We start from the raw sequence: 15,704 nt of genomic DNA, 5'->3' as shown, positions 1-15,704 counted from the left end.
TTTATAGGTCTTCCACGCACACACACGCGCGCGCACACGCACGCACGCACACACGCACAGACGGACAGAGTCAGGATGTGACATCATCCGCAGGAAGAGAAGCCAAACAACTTTTTTCTCTCTCTCTTCGCTGCGCTGTCTGCGCTGCCGCTGCTGGGCGCAGTTGAAGTCACTTCTCGGAGCCTCTTCTCGGTCTGAGGCAGCGGATCCAGAGGAGCGAGAGGGGGCCGAGCAGCTGGATCCGTCCTCCACCGGGGGAGTAAAAAAAAAAAAAAAAGGACGCCTGAATCCTCCCTGAACTTTTCTCACAACTTCCCACCGCATTCCTCCACGGCAAGGATTGCAGACAGGTACGGTGCGGAGAGCCCCCCTCCCCCCCTCCCCTCAAATGCATCAATCTCTCGCTTTTTGATCCCCCTCTTCGTTTGTTTCCTTTTCTTGTAATTAGTTTTTCCTCTCTTATTTGTGCTTGTGTTGGGTGTGTAGGGAGTTGTTTTTTTGTTGCTCGTCTGCAGCCGTCAGAAGGCAGAAGTGCGCAGAGACCTTTAAAGTGTGCCAACAGTGCGTGATCAGACACGCTTCATTCCGAGGCTGCTGAGGCACGCGAGGGATCAACACTAAAAAAAGTTCCTCAATGCTGCCACTTTGCTAAAAGCATCCCTGGCTTCACGATAAAGAGTGGTCCAAGTGTCAATATTGGGCCGAGGTCGTGTTTTTTTCTGAATGGAGATCTGAATGGCGCGCTGTTCCTTAGAAAAGACCTTTTTGTTTTGGACACATTATACATTACGCAGTAAGAACGATCTCGTGACCACGTATTCAAGCTCCCCCAGTGGTGAGTTGTAAGATCAGGCAGACTGTGAAAGCTAGTGGAAAGAAAAAGTGCCCTTCTCATATGACAAATGCTGTATAATGCATTTCAAATCATCGATGTTTGAGCAATAATGCTGAACAGAATCCATATGTGTGTGTATTCTTTTTAAATGAGGCTCTGGTTCAACAGAAGTTCACAGTAAAACCACAGGGCCCGGCCTCTAATGTGAGCACAGATGATAATGTGGGGAGGAAAACCAAAATAAAAACCTTCTGCTTATAGGAGTCACAGAGAAACAACCGCAGGAAACGTGGAGACGGGCAGTTCAGAATGGGACACAAATGTGGATTCAGGATCATGTTGCAACCGCAGTCACTTGAATGTGACTGCGGTGTCAAATATATGCTTCAGTCTTCCACATTACTGGGTGGAAACACACAACTCGGGGGAGTGTAACTAATTAGCAAATTTATTTATCCGCCCACCTCTTTTTCCTATGATAACCTATAGTATGTAGTTAATATTCAAAGGAGGGACATTGTGGTTTATTGCCGTGATAATGAAGGTTATGGATCACATAACAGGTCAGTGAGGGCATGCTCCGGATCGGTGTGTATTAATAGCGCTGTGTGATTGCCCAGAAATCTCACTTTATGTATAGTCTGAGATCACAAGATATGTAAACTGGGAAACATAGACGTGCAATTGGAACTGGTCCCTCCTGATGTTTATACTCTTATAAGTGAGATGCTACGTTAATCGCTTGGCACCCGTCATATGCAGATATTTTGATATTTTGACTCTTGTAAAAAAAGAAAGTTGATCTCACTGGGTCACGTGGTTAAAAATGGGTTGAATAAAGTTTTTTTTTAATATCAAAAAAGATAATCATATGTCAATAATGTATTGCTTGTGTATCACATCCAAAGATTAATTTCCCAGAAATGAGTATTTAAACCAAACTTCAACCGTCACAGCGCCAGTGAGCGATACACAGCATGCCATTCATTTACTCAATCATGCTTGACTTTAGTGGCCTGAACTTTGCCACAACTTTGCCACAACTGACTTGAACCTGTTGCTATTTTTATCAGTGTGTGCCTCTGAAGATCTTATGAAAAGGTCATCTCGGTCACACTAATGGAGCATCTTTGGGATGAAGTCACGTTATTAGTTCTGAGGGATGTACAGTTTGACTTACTTTGGCCGACATGAGTTTAATTAATGATCTATTTCTTGTTCTTGAACATTTCTGACTTGTGTATTGAAATATCATGCCTACTTCAAAGTGTGAGAACAATCTGATACTGATATGAATGGTTTTTATACGTTTGGTTGATGTTACCTTTACATGTTTAGTCATTCTGGCTCAAAGCAGTGGATTGAAAAGGAAAAAAAAAGATCCTCTGACTTCTTCTTCTTCTTCTTCTTCACTGTAGAAACACCCCGCCATCTGGAAACAAGAGATCGCTGCAATCTCGATACGACGAGAGGCCGACCCCCCCCCCCCCCCCCCCCCCGACCCGATTTCCAAACTGAAAACCCACCTGGTGCCGTCTCTGAGGAAGGTCACGCCTCATCAAAGTCAAAACTAATTACTATTCTGGAGAGCGTGTTCTCCCCCTATCACACGGCTGAGTCCATGGCGTTGTGTCTCGGACAAGTCTTCAGCAAAGACAAAACGTTCAGGCCCAAGAAGCGGTTCGAACCGGGCACCCAGCGCTTTGAACTCTACAAGAAGGCCCAGGCCTCGCTCAAGTCCGGCTTGGACCTGAGGAAAGTGGTTCAGCTGCCGGAGGGGGAGTACATCAAGGACTGGATCGCTGTTCACGTGGTCGATTTCTTCAACAGGATCAACTTGATCTACGGCACGGTGAGCGAGTACTGCTCCGAGCGCACGTGTCCCATCATGTCCGGCGGGCTGAGGTACGAGTACAGGTGGCAGGACGGCGACGAATACAAGAAACCCACCAAGTTGCCCGCTCTCAAGTACATGAACCTGCTGATGGACTGGATCGAGTCGCTCATCAACAACGAGGACATCTTCCCCACCAGAGTAGGTGTGTGAGGACCGTCTGCGACTCAGTGTGAAGCCTAACAGCTGATTGATTGCTCGAGTGTCCGCGCCGTTCCCCTTCATTAACACCTCGAATGGGATGATGAGGTTCAAGCAGGGGTTAATTAAACAATGAGCTTGACATTTAGAGGAGACTGGACGGCTGATTGCGGTGGTATTTTATCCCAGCAGCAGATTTATTCATTCATAGGGAATCGGGGGTGGGGGGGGGGGTCTCTGTGTGGATTTTGCATGATTCTTCCTCTGGAAACTATGCTTTCCCATCTGCTGTCCACAGACATGCAGCTCTGGTGGAATGAAAACTCCAAATGGACCTCTCGGTGTAAAAGAGTTTTGCCTACTAGCGTGTAGATTGCCAATTTTAACTGGGTGTTTCCCTACCGATCACTAGTGTGTGCTCAATCCTCCATGGCCCTGAGCAGGAATACATAGAGACAGAAAATAGAAGGAGAGTGTGAGCGTACATGTGAGACGTGGAACAATGTGCCCTGGTACCGTGACCTTTTTTGTTTGCCTGGCATACCCACACAGTCTTTTTGGAAGAACTTCAAGGAATTTGTTTGAGTTTTTTCACTGTAGAGAAAACACCGTGATGCCTCGTGTCTTCTTTTTTATTCAGCTGGGTTTTTGCATTGTGTATAACTCGTGAATCACTCGAGGCAGTACACGTTTGACTTTTCTGCCTTTTATCTATAACTTATAGCTTATAAGTTGGAATTTTTTGACACGTTTCACAAAACATCTTAAGGTTTTTATGTCAGTTAATATGCTAAAGATCCGGTTCACATCAATGTGAAATCCTATTGTAAACTAATAAGTGGAATTTTCTCTCTCTCTCTCTTCTCCATTTATTATATATATCTTTTTTCTTTTTTTCTCAAATTGCCATGTTTTAAAAAGAAAATATACTCCACTTTAGGAGCAGAGGTCTTGCTGAGGGTCCCGGCTCTCCTGCACCGATGCTGCACCTCTTTAACACCAATAATTAACCCATTTCCTAGACTGGAAAATGTGTTGCTGTACATTTCTTTGAAAAAGGTGCAATAGAGTGTTAAGTTATAGGTCCGATCTTTTCTCCTTTATGTCCACTTTCATCAACCCAGTACCTCAAAAGAGGCTGTGTCCATGCAAATTCACATTTCGTTCAGATTAGCATTCAACGAGTGATGCTGTGGAGGAGAAGTCATTGCTTACAGAATATTAAATGTATCAAATGGATTGGTTTAAATTATAGAAAATTATAAAATAATTTTATCTCAGATTTAATCAGAACATTTCTCAGGTGGAAGTATATTAATGTCTGGAACACGTTTCTCCTTTCTACACACCAGGTGTACCTTTCCCCAAGAACTTCCAGCAGGTGTGCAAGAAGATCCTGAGCCGCCTCTTCAGGGTGTTTGTGCACGTTTACATCCATCACTTTGACAGCATCTGCAGCATGGGAGCGGAGGCCCACATCAATACCTGCTACAAGCACTACTACTACTTCATCTCGGAGTTCAACCTCATTGATCACTCGGAACTGGAGCCCCTGGTGAGACAATAGCGCGACCGTAGATGTGCGAGGGTGACGACGGGGAGCAGGAGGGAGAGGATCCAATGGATGTGTTGAGGGTTGTCAGTGTCACTCCCATAAGGGTCAGTCTTGAAGAAAATGTCAGTCATGCTGCAATCTATAGCCTTGATGTGCAACATGCTTAGTGAGGTTGAGTTTCTTCGTCGTGGCAGTGTGTTTTCCCGGGTAATGCACAAAGAAAACAACAGCATTTGCAGTCCTACATCTCCCTGAGACAACAATCCTGTTTCCATTTGACAGGAGGAACAGAACAAATATTCACATTCTCCATCGTGAAGTAAACTCGTTCACCGCTTTACAGAAAGTTAGTTTTGGATTGAAGCAACAGCTGTCATAAGAGAAGCTGCTGACTTTGTGCAGTCGTGTCATGAGGCCGGGTTTGTGTCGTTGTAGACCTCCATCACATACGAACAGATGGAGAATGGTCCTCCGAGCGTCAATAAAAAGCACTACTTATCATTATTATGAAGCCTGGGCCGTGTAATTACCCCTCATAAAGTGAAACGGGGATGAGACATTTATGTCAACACTCGGCAGAAAAGATGGGTCTTCTAAACACACCCGGTTTAATTGTTCCACCTTTTAATACCAGAGGGAAATCTTTTTGCTGTTGGTCTTATAGGAACTTTCTTTCTCACGATAAGAAATAATGTTCTTCATACAGAAAGTGTAGATAGCACTTCATAGCAATCATTTATCTCCTCGTACAATTTTATTTTGATGATTTAAACATGTCTTTTCTTTTCTTTTCCTACAGAAAGAGATGACAGAGAAGATATGCAATTAAACAAAACCACATGGAGAAAAGGAGTTTACATTTTGACGTTATCTGAGCCCCGTGAGAAGTCATCGCCTTCGAAACACTCAACACAAAGAACATTTTTACATCAGATTGTATGAGTGGTTTTCTATGCATAACTGGGAAGGTCCACTAATTTGCCACATTTCTTTAGATGGTGGCAGTGCCTTCACAGAGGTTTTTACTTACAGTGAAGTGGTGATTGGTGTCATGATTATAGGACGTTGTGTTGGATTATAATACATCCTATATAGTGCTTGTGCTTTTTCTTTCCTCCTGTGCATGTATGTTTGACCTTTTTATATACATTGTCAAGTCGTTTTTGTTGTTGAATGTTTGTATTGTTGTAAATGTTTTGTGTTTTTTTGCGGGTTTTTTTACAGTTTAAACATAAAAATGCAGTCTAAAAATGAGTTTGCAAATGTGTATTTTACAATGCAAAACAAAAAATATGCACACAAACATTAGTCATGTTTAAATGATCAAAGAAGTGAAAAGACAACAAGACCTGTTATATTATTTGCTCTAAAGGGTTGGTCTGCTACAGGCCTTGAGTTCCAGGCCAAAACCAACACAGATGAAGATTTCCTCCGATAAATAAACACAGGATAAAACACTGTAGTGATGTGGCGTGAGCCGCACTTAATCTTATAAGTGATGGTGACCGGTCAAACCTGTGCATCTGCAAATATATTTCTAGTGTGATGCATCATCATACGAGAAAAATCCCCTCGACGTGGAGCGGGGTGTGGCGCGGAGGCAAGTGAATCGACGTGGTGACGTTCGCCGTATTGTCGACCAATGGGAGAACGAGGTTTGCACAAAGGGGCGGAGCAAGCGTCTGTTTATGTGTTTTCCCGCCCTACGCGTCACTGACTGATTTCAGCTCGCGATGGGTTCTTACATCAGCTGTGAGACGCTTTGACAGAGGGGACTTGGCTGGTTTGGACCATTTGGACCCAGAGTCCAGGTTAGAGTTGTTTTTAATATATTTATGTTTTCCGTTTAACGAGACCTTCCGGTTATTTAAATACCAACTAGTCCAAACTAGCGAATGGACGAATATTGTTAAGATAGCTTCGGGTACTTGCTAACTAGCTGGGGCTAATGACAATAACATCCATGGTTGCGAAGTCAACTGTGAACGCTGCTAGCTCTAGCTTTCCAAATGAGTGGTTCATGGTTTAGTCGTTGCTGCCTCTCGGTACGTGTGCCTCGATTTGTGTAGAAACGGGGCTAATGTGGAGTAACAAAGTGGCAAATGTTAGCTGCAGTGTTGGCTAGACACTTGTTAACTAGGAAGTTTCATTACGACATCAACAGTAAGTTAAATATCCACTTACGATCACGTTGAGCTGGATACTCCGGCAAAAAGTAACATTTTATTTGTCATAATGCGAAAACTAACCGACCTTAACGGATATTAACCTTATATTCTGTCAGTCATTGACAACACCAGAATACATTTTGACACAAGTGAGTGAAAGGAAGAGGAACCTGTTTGTGGGACACGTCACGTTGGACTTTTCGCTGCATTCCCTTTGACCTAAATAGCTTGTCGTGGTGTGTATATTTATGTATCTGCTGCTGATGCAGTTTGTTCCAGACTGACTGTGTATCTGTGATGTGACCTTCCTCTCAGTTGGCAGATATGGTGAGGCACGGCATGATGACAGAGTTGCAAACCTTCCAGCAGTCTCTCCAGGTAAGGTCTGTGCTCTTAATGCTGCTGATTCCAAACCCCTTTTAATTTCCCTGAACAGGTGTTCGATAGGAACAAGGTGCCGGAACGTAGCCTGCCCAGAAAGAAATGCAGAAGTGTTATCATCTTCCATGAGTCACACACTATCAGTGCTTGTGTCAAATGCTTCTGGTAATATCCAGGAAGAAGGAAGGTACAATACGGTATTGCCTGCATCAGGCCTTCTGTTTTGGCAAGTTGTCAAAGGGGAAGTAATTCCAGTTAATATGCGTTATACGTCTGTATGATTGCTGTGTTTTTTTTGGTGGTAATTCCACAGAACAAAGGGAGAGTATTATGTATTCCTTCTCGTGCTTTCTCTACTGTTCCACCACCTGATCTCACTCTGGATCCACTCGCACTTTCCCCTCCCTCTCCCCTCCCCCCCATGCGCCCTCCTTCCTCCGTCACAGGGTAACTCCTTGGCTTTGGGCCAAGCGGGGCAGACCTGTGGGGTAACTCAGGAGAACGATGTCGCTTCAGAGGAGAGACGGCAACTGACCCAGCCAGGCCCAGCAGGTACAACAGCTCAATGATTCACCGCCGCTCTGAAACGACTGAAACTCTCGGCGCACACGGACTCTGGCAAACTCTGCGCTGTTTTGCTGTCACACATTTGCTATCAAATGGATTCTTTTGTGTCGCTGCAGAAATCGAGAAAAGCGAGTCAGTGAATGTCCCAGATGCCGCAAAAAGAAAAAAGAAGAAAAGAACTAGAGCGACGGACCGCTCCACGGGCACTTTTGATGGTAATGAAGCTGATGGTGTTGTGATCACCCGAACATGTGCTGCAGTGCCATAATGTCATTCTTTCTTCAGATCTCTACAAACTGACAGATGAGGTGCTCGGTCATGGGGCTTATGCTAAAGTTCAAGGATGCATAAGTCTGCAGAACGGACAGGAGTATGCTGTGAAGGTGAGTACGGATATTGTGAGGTAACAATGTAACTGGGTTTATTTAATAAGGGACAGTGCACATTGATAAAAACATTTCAGTAAATGTGCCAGAGTTATCCAAGAGGCTATTTTTCATCTGTAGTCCCAATGTTGCTGATGTTAAGAACAAGCCTAAAAACATAAGATTACAAATACAATCTACAGACAAAGCAAATAAAAAAAGGGAGAACAATGTTAAAATGGACGGAATAAAAACATAATGTCAGAGACGCAACGTAAAAGCATACAGACTAAATGAAATATATAATGTAAGACATTTGTCATAATTAAGAAAGTGCTTCGACAGCTTGTTGGATGCTGCTCCCAAAAAAGTAGTGTTTATATTTTATTGTACCGTGACAGACAAAGTTGTGGAAATAGTTTTGGATAAAATATGTGGTGAATGTTTGCATAAATGCTTTTGACTTTGACATTTAATGTATTTAATGTGTTTTGTTTGACAAAGATCGTAGAAAAGAGTGCAGGGCACAGCCGCAGCAGAGTCTTTCGAGAAGTGGAAACTCTCTACCAGTGTCAAGGAAACAAGTGAGTGTATTTTGCACACAAAAAAATCGTTTTACTTAATTATAAGAACACCGGATGAAACCGAATCTAATCGGTATCTTGAAATGTCTTGATCCAGAAACATTTTGGAATTGATCCAGTTCTTTGAGGACGACTCCTGCTTTTATTTGGTATTTGAAAAGCTTCGTGGTGGTAAGTAGAAATAAATATATAGCGGAACGATTAAATCTGCTTATCTCTGTTTAAACGTGCAGATTGCTACACTACGTGTCTTCTCTTCTGTCAGGCTCCATTCTGACACACATCCAGAACCGGAAGTACTTTGACGAGCTGGAGGCCAGCAAGGTGGTCAGGGACATTGCCCAAGCTCTTGACTACCTCCACACTAAAGGTAGGTCAACAACCAAACGGCTGCTCCATAAAAGGCCCCAGAGAATCGCTGTGGATTATTTATTGATTTTAATTTCCCTCGTGGTGACTGTGCTTCTCTCCAGGCATTGCCCACAGAGACCTTAAGCTGGAGAACATCCTTTGTGAATACACTGATCGGGTAAGTGGCTTTTTGGGACAGGAAGCTGAAGGAGATTAGTTTTTTACTCGAATGCATATAGAGTACGCAGGTATAATGCTTCTTCCTCCGTTTTTCTTTCCTCACAGGTGTCCCCGGTAAAGATCTGTGATTTTGACTTGGGAAGTGGAGTGAAGCTCAGCAGTGCCTGTACGCCCATAACGACGCCAGAGCTCACTACACCGGTAACACACACACACACACACACACACTCTCTGAACCCAACTAATGGACAACAGTCGCGTCACTCTTCCATGTGTTTTGATTCCTGCCAGTGCGGCTCAGCGGAGTACATGGCTCCAGAGGTCGTGGAGGTGTTCACGGACGAGGCCTCTTTCTACGACAAGCGCTGTGACCTCTGGAGTCTCGGGGTCATCCTCTACATCCTGTTGAGCGGCAGCCCCCCCTTCACGGGCCACTGTGGCACCGACTGTGGCTGGGACCGCGGAGAAACCTGCAGAACCTGCCAGGTCCGAACCCTCGCGCTTCAGCTTGAAGAATGCCGCCATTCCCGCCTCACTCCAAAATACACAACGAAAGCACACTTTGACAGGATGTTGTCATCTCCTCTCCGCAGAGCCACCTGTTTGAGAGCATCCAGCAGGGCAAGTATGAATTTCCAGCCAAGGACTGGGATCGCATCACGGAGGGGGCCAAGGATCTCATCTCCAAGCTGTTGGTTCGGGACGCAACCCTGCGCCTCAGTGCCGCTCGGGTCCTCAAGCACCCTTGGGTGCAAGGGGTGGGTGTCACTGCATCTATTGATGCATCTCACATGCAAGACGACTGTATCACTCATCCAATGCTATTTTTGTTGTATTTAAAGCTGATTTCAAGTCAATTATTATTTTTGTTGTAATTTATTGTTTTACAGAACGCCCCAGAGAGAAGTCTTCCAACTCCTCATGTTCTACAGAGGTAGGAAAGTCCCATAAAATCTACTCATGATGTTCTCAACAACATTCTAGTGATTTGAAATGCTCTACAGAGAAATTAAATTAAGATTAAAGTCATAGGCTGAACAACGTTTATTTCATTTTTTAGGACAGTCATGCTTCCGTGTTCGCTGTGAAACCTTGTGTGTCGGTGGTGTCGGTGAGAGCATGAAGTCGTCCCTCGTACATCCTCTCACGCCTCCTCTCTTCCTCCAGGAACAGCAGCACCAAAGACCTGAGCCAGTTCGCAGCAGAAGCCATCGCCTTCAACCGGCAGCTGTCTCAGCACGACGAGCAGCAGGAGGACGTCGGCGCCACCGTTTGCTCCATGAGGCTTTCTCCTCCTTCCAACTCCAGACTGGCGCGCCGGCGGGCCGAGACCAACGCCGTGCGCACCGCGGATTTTGCACCCGCAACGGACGACCTCACCGCCTGAAGGACCAGCACGAGTCGACTCGCTGGGCTTTCCGATGGATATTTAAGCCTCCGCCTCGCCTGCTCCTTGCGTGTGTGATTAGTATTTTTAAAAACATTTTTATTTGTTTATTTTTTCACCCGGAGCCTTTTTAGGATCGGCCGCGCAGTAGCCGTCGTCGGTGCTGAAGCTCTTTCCCACGGCCAGTAATCTCATCACCTGGACAGAGTTTGAGCACCAAGGGGACGGCCGATCGCCGGCTCCCACTTCCTCCTGGTAAACGGAGCTGAACGAGTTTTAAACGAGCGCTGTGTAATTTGACAGCTTTGGGTTTACTGTTACAATTTGTCTTAACGGAGATATTTATTTTCTATTCAAAGATGAGTCGATGGTGCAGCGGAAGCCGCTCCTCTTCATGCCTGCACCGCCTCATATCATCATCAACAGCATTACATGGGTTCAGCACAGTTTTGCAGCTAATGCAAAATACTTTAATATTTATAGATTTTATTTTTCTCGTTGTCCAACTGTGAATTTTTTCCCGATCTAAAAAATATATATATTTAAATGCCGCTTATTGCTTCTCAGTCACGGGCGGAGGGTGATGAGTTATCTTTTTATATTTTGCTTTTTAAGCATCTCAGTGTATGTGGTTGAAATGTTTGAATCTACACTTAAAAGAGAATATGGGCTTTTCTCCATTTTACCCTTTTTATTTAATTAGTTTTTAAGTCATTCCTGTCGAGGCTACGTAGAACTTACTGAACGTGTAGGAATGTGAATGGATGTTGAAAGTTTGAGGAGGCTTTTCGATCAAATAGTTTTTTATTTATATTTTCTAGCTTTCACGTCAACACAAACTACCTGTAGCACTGATGTACTTTAAGATAAGTTCCTGATTTAAATTCATCAGAAAGGAAGATAGAATAGAATAGAATATACACTTTTATTAATCCCCAAGGGGAAATTAGTTCTCTGCATTTAACCCATCCTTAGTTATTAAGGAGCAGTGGGCTGCGGTGAAGCGCCCGGGAAGCAACTGGGGGTTCAGTGCCTTGCTCAAGGACACTTCGACTTGCAACTAATGGGGATAGCGGGGATCGAACCCACAACCCTGCGGTTGCGGGACGGCCCTCTTACCCCACTGAGCTATTGTAATGTAAATACTCAGCTCGGTCTTGCCACGTGAAATCCAGACTTTCATTGAAGTTCATCTTTTAATGGGTTTTAACAATCGTTTCATCCTCACTGGAATCCAACATACCCCTGGATCTTTTTGTATTTTTTTGCACTGCATTTTTGCACCATTTGTATTTTAAAAATCCCCAAAAAGACCCGGAGTTACTTATCGGTTTGATATGTGTGTGTTCCGAGTCCGGTTGAATTGAAATGTGAAAATTGCATTTGTTTTAGTTTGTAGCTATTGAGACTTAAGGAGTGATTATGAATCGTTGATGTTACACTTTCTCGTAAGGTAGAGGATTCCATACTGGTGTTGAAGGGATTTATTTTTATACATATATTTATTTTTGGTTCTATGGCCTGTGTATTTTATACTTTGTTTGAGCAGTGACAGCGATGGCAGTCCATCACCTTTTTAATTTCCTTAATCAGCCCATTAACTATGTGTTGCGTCCCCCTGATTTCACAGTTGCCATGGATTTTTTCGGAGCAAAAACACACATTAGAAAACAACAACTTGCTATCTTTAGGCCCTCTCACCCACACCATTATGAATCATAAATGGACTAATGTAAAATCAAATGAGTTGCAGTTATGGAGTGCCATTTACATTCTTCCATGTTCTTCAGGGGTCCTATGCATAAAGCTCTGTGTGGAGCACAATAAAAGAATATCCTCAACATATTCGCCCGTCTAATTACTCATTCTTTTAATCATGCTTTCTGCCCTTTTCTTATTGCAAGTTCTCATTCAGGTGCGTTGAGCGTCTCCTCGGTGCGAGTGCATGTGGTTTAGAGCTTCAATTGAGCGAAGTGTCCTTGAACGCTCCGAGGATGGAGAAGGGACAGGAGGACGGCGTGATGAGCCTGATCGGATGGCACCGGGTGGCAGCTGCGTCCTCGTTGAGGCTGGTTTTAAAGCCGAGGGGAGGCGTGTGTGTATCCAGATGACCTTTTAATCGTTTTAAGATCGCAACAACAACATTGACTTATGATTTAATGGTTGGATTAAAAGCAACCGGAAGCAGCAATAACATTCAGCAGCACCCATTCCGTGTGCTTGAGCCTCCACTGATTCCCTTTAATGAACGACATGTTTATCTTATTTATTCAGTGCACACACTTAAGCACTTTATTGCCCCCGATTTGATTGGAGGGTTTGTTTCAGAGCCCTGTAGTGCCCCCGGTGGTCCTTGTTCATTATAACATGTGGTGTGTGTGTGTGTGTGTGTGAGCAGCAGCAGCAGCTCACTGCTGTTCACCTGCAGGAGGGAGAGATCTCCACCTCTGCTCCTCCTGCATGATGGAGGGACAGAAGACGGCAACACGTTGATGTGGCTGACGGGTCTGATCCGAAGTAAGTGAGAATAGAAGCTATGTTTTCACGTGTTATACTATATTGTCATGTGACCAGCAGCGTTTTTTAAAAATGTAATTCTTGTTGGGAATAGCTGCACTTTGAGTTGTATTTCAGTGTATTTCCGACTATCTGGATTAAAACACAGATTTGCACTTCAGTGGCACTTAAATAGCACTTACTTATGGTATTTTTGTAGTTCGACTATGTTGAGGAAATGTTACTTCCTGTATTCTTGTTGTTCTTAGTTTGTACTCTAGGTTGAAATGCACTTATTGTAAGTCGCTTTGGATAAAAGCGTCTGCTAAATGACATATAATGTAATGTAATATTACACGAGTATTGTATTGCGGTTGAAAGCCTTGCTCAGCAGCTGTATTATAATAAGTCACTTTATTTCATTTTTTTTCCCAGCTTTTGTAGGAAATACTTTTTAATGATTCAAAACAAATTCAAAATGTCACAGACGCCGTCAGTGTAGCGCATAAAAGCTGCAGCCTCTAAAACACAGCTGCTCTTTTAGTGGCATTTATGACCATCATAATTCTCTCTCTCTCTCTCTCTGTGAGTGACTAAGTCAGTCCTCTGATCCTCAGCTCCTCAGGGTTTCCCAGAGCTCTCCGTGAGACATGGTGCTACCTGAAGATTCCTCCATGAAGGCCCCCGAGCAGCGCGCCCCGCGGCCCCCGAGCCTGCCCTCCCCGGCCCTGTGCTGCGCCTGCGGCCTGTGCGTCATGCTGGCCGGCATCAACATCACCCTGGTGGGAGCTTTCGCCTTCGGCACCTTCATCCCGGCCGGCAACCCCCCGATCATCATCGGGCCTCTGCTCTTGTTGGTGGCCCTGGCCTTCTTCGCGGCGTGCTGCGTGGTCAGCAGGAGGCCCCCGGCCCGCGGGCCCAACGGAGGCGAGAAGTGGGGGCTGATGGGGCGCATGGGGACGGCGGCGTTCGAGATGGAGACGAGCGACCGCCTGCTGCAGGACACGACGGCCGTGCAGCTCAGCCCCGCCTCCTCCCACAAGTCCAGCTGCAGCGGCGGGGGCGGCGACTCCCCGCCGGGGGAGGTGCCTGACGTGGGCGTCGCTGGAGATGGCGCCGCCTTGACCTCTGACCCCCAGACGAGCACTCCCACACCGATGCTGCCTGCTCGGAACGCTTCCTCCACGTAGCGTGGACTAGTTTGTTTTGCCGTCTCCTGGATGGATGGAAGCGTCCGGTGCCGTTGACCAGACTGATTTTGAGAAAAAAAAGGCGACTGTTGACAGAAATGTGTTAAACCTCTCTGATCGTAGCTTATTCTGTGTTATGTTGTCGAATGCTTATCGCTCAGTCCCAGGGCGGACGACACTTTGCCAGAACAGAAACAGGAGATGGTACTTTAATAATCCAATTGCCTGGTTGTGTACTTCTTGTTGTATAATCCTGTATATAAATTGGGAAAGAAGATGTCCAGCCCGGCTTTTCTGAGTCATGAAAGCTGCTTCTGTGTAAGCCTGGTCCACCACCATTTCATCCCCCCGCCCCCCACACACACACACACACTTGAATGTTTGTTTTTTTCATGTCCAGATGGATATTCAAGAACCCCTGACTGTGTATGTGATGCTAACTGCAGATGTTACGTACATGTTAGTGACGCCTAAAGCGTTTTACAAATAAAACTGAAAAGTTATTTAATTTTCAGTTCTACCAAGTGTTTGTTTTTATGTTCACAAACCTGGCTGAGGATTCAAACACAAACACACCAGCGCGTACAACGTGAGGAAGGTCTGCGCGGCCCGCGGAGATGACTCCTTCGTTATGAGGACCAACGGCTCCTCCGCCCATCACTTGGCATCTGACCTTACAGCTGAGGGCCCTGTTTACTCGTCATGACACAGCTGCTGTCCACACAGAGTGAGCCCTGCACACAAGTCCACCACTGGAACAGAAAACAGGGCCAGCCGGCTGCTATTGTCTGGTGAGCGGCGACTGGCCGCCCCTTAGTTATCTCAGTGAATCAGAGACGTGACCGGCAGTGGTTCGACACAGCGGATGACAGGTCTGGGCAACCTGAACTCATTTAATCAATCAATGAGGTCATGGTGCTCTGAGGGATGACACAGGGGAATTAATTCATTTTTTTCTTCTTTTTTTACTGAGCCATTTTTAAACACCAAATAATATTCCCCCTCAAGCATCCTCAGCTCTCCTTACGTTTCTGATTATTTACTCCCACTTTGAGTTGGAGACCTCCGGGACTGAGACGAGGTGTTACAACTGATTGTGATCTCTCATAAAACGGGTCACGCCTTTTGATTACATTCACGAAGAAAAAAAACGTCCCGTCGGTGAGGAATATTTTGACATTACAAACTTGAGGAAGCAACAATGTATACAACTTGAGTGTAATAGTCGTACCTGCAAACTCATAAGGGGGGAAAAGGTGACAGGTGAGGGGGGCAGTTAGAGTTTGTTGGGTCGCCACACCACATCCACGTCGTTTGATGAGACCTCGAGCTTTACAACGACGGCCTTTTGTTGTTCTGACCATCATTCTAAACTCTGAGCTGATAAGATTGAGCCGAAAACACGTACAGTAATAATCATGAACATGTTAAGAATAATAAGTCCTCCGCTCTGACGATGTCAGTGCTCGGGCCCTAATAATAATAATACAAATATAAATGTTCATTATATACAATATGGTTAAAGTCATTCATAAACTAACTTCCTTTTTTGGCCTGAACAACTCCTTCAGGGACTCGTTGGAGCTGCTTAGCCATGAGTATTTCCTTGA

The 15,704-nt window shown here is 45.0% G+C and overlaps 3 protein-coding genes across 5 annotated transcripts; all 3 read left to right on the top strand.

The window, feature by feature from the left end:
- Positions 1–5,679, top strand: mob3c (MOB kinase activator 3C). Its single transcript, XM_056414347.1, has 4 exons — positions 1–350; positions 2,254–2,874; positions 4,223–4,425; positions 5,225–5,679. The coding sequence occupies exons 2-4, from the start codon at positions 2,457–2,459 to the stop codon at positions 5,252–5,254; spliced, it is 651 nt and encodes a 216-aa protein (XP_056270322.1). The 5' UTR covers positions 1–350; positions 2,254–2,456; the 3' UTR covers positions 5,255–5,679.
- A 324-nt stretch (positions 5,680–6,003) lies between these two features.
- mknk1 (MAPK interacting serine/threonine kinase 1) lies at positions 6,004–12,253 on the top strand. Of its 2 annotated transcripts, none has more exons than XM_056414322.1 (14): positions 6,004–6,236; positions 6,909–6,971; positions 7,421–7,526; positions 7,658–7,756; positions 7,827–7,924; positions 8,411–8,490; positions 8,588–8,661; positions 8,756–8,860; positions 8,964–9,019; positions 9,127–9,222; positions 9,313–9,507; positions 9,615–9,779; positions 9,912–9,955; positions 10,082–10,182. In XM_056414322.1, exons 2-14 carry the CDS (start codon positions 6,918–6,920, stop codon positions 10,107–10,109), a joined length of 1,200 nt encoding a protein of 399 aa, XP_056270297.1. In that variant the 5' UTR covers positions 6,004–6,236; positions 6,909–6,917; the 3' UTR covers positions 10,110–10,182. The 2 variants fall into 2 exon arrangements, with proteins under 2 accessions (XP_056270297.1, XP_056270295.1); XM_056414320.1 differs by lacking the exon at positions 10,082–10,182 and adding an exon at positions 10,189–12,253 and having other exon boundaries at positions 6,143–6,236.
- Positions 12,254–12,825: 572 nt separating this feature from the next.
- Positions 12,826–14,591, top strand: LOC130193693 (transmembrane protein 275-like). Of its 2 annotated transcripts, none has more exons than XM_056414349.1 (2): positions 12,826–12,925; positions 13,522–14,591. In XM_056414349.1, the coding sequence occupies exon 2, from the start codon at positions 13,555–13,557 to the stop codon at positions 14,092–14,094; it is 540 nt and encodes a 179-aa protein (XP_056270324.1). In that variant the 5' UTR covers positions 12,826–12,925; positions 13,522–13,554; the 3' UTR covers positions 14,095–14,591. The 2 variants fall into 2 exon arrangements, with proteins under 2 accessions (XP_056270324.1, XP_056270325.1); XM_056414350.1 differs by having other exon boundaries at positions 13,503–14,591.
- Positions 14,592–15,704: the final 1,113 nt, after the last annotated feature.

This window comes from Pseudoliparis swirei, chromosome 5, assembly GCF_029220125.1.
Source record: "Pseudoliparis swirei isolate HS2019 ecotype Mariana Trench chromosome 5, NWPU_hadal_v1, whole genome shotgun sequence".
Lineage (NCBI taxonomy): Eukaryota > Metazoa > Chordata > Actinopteri > Perciformes > Liparidae > Pseudoliparis > Pseudoliparis swirei.
Note: the sequence above shows the minus strand (reverse complement) of the source record. Positions and strands in the feature narration are given on the sequence as shown.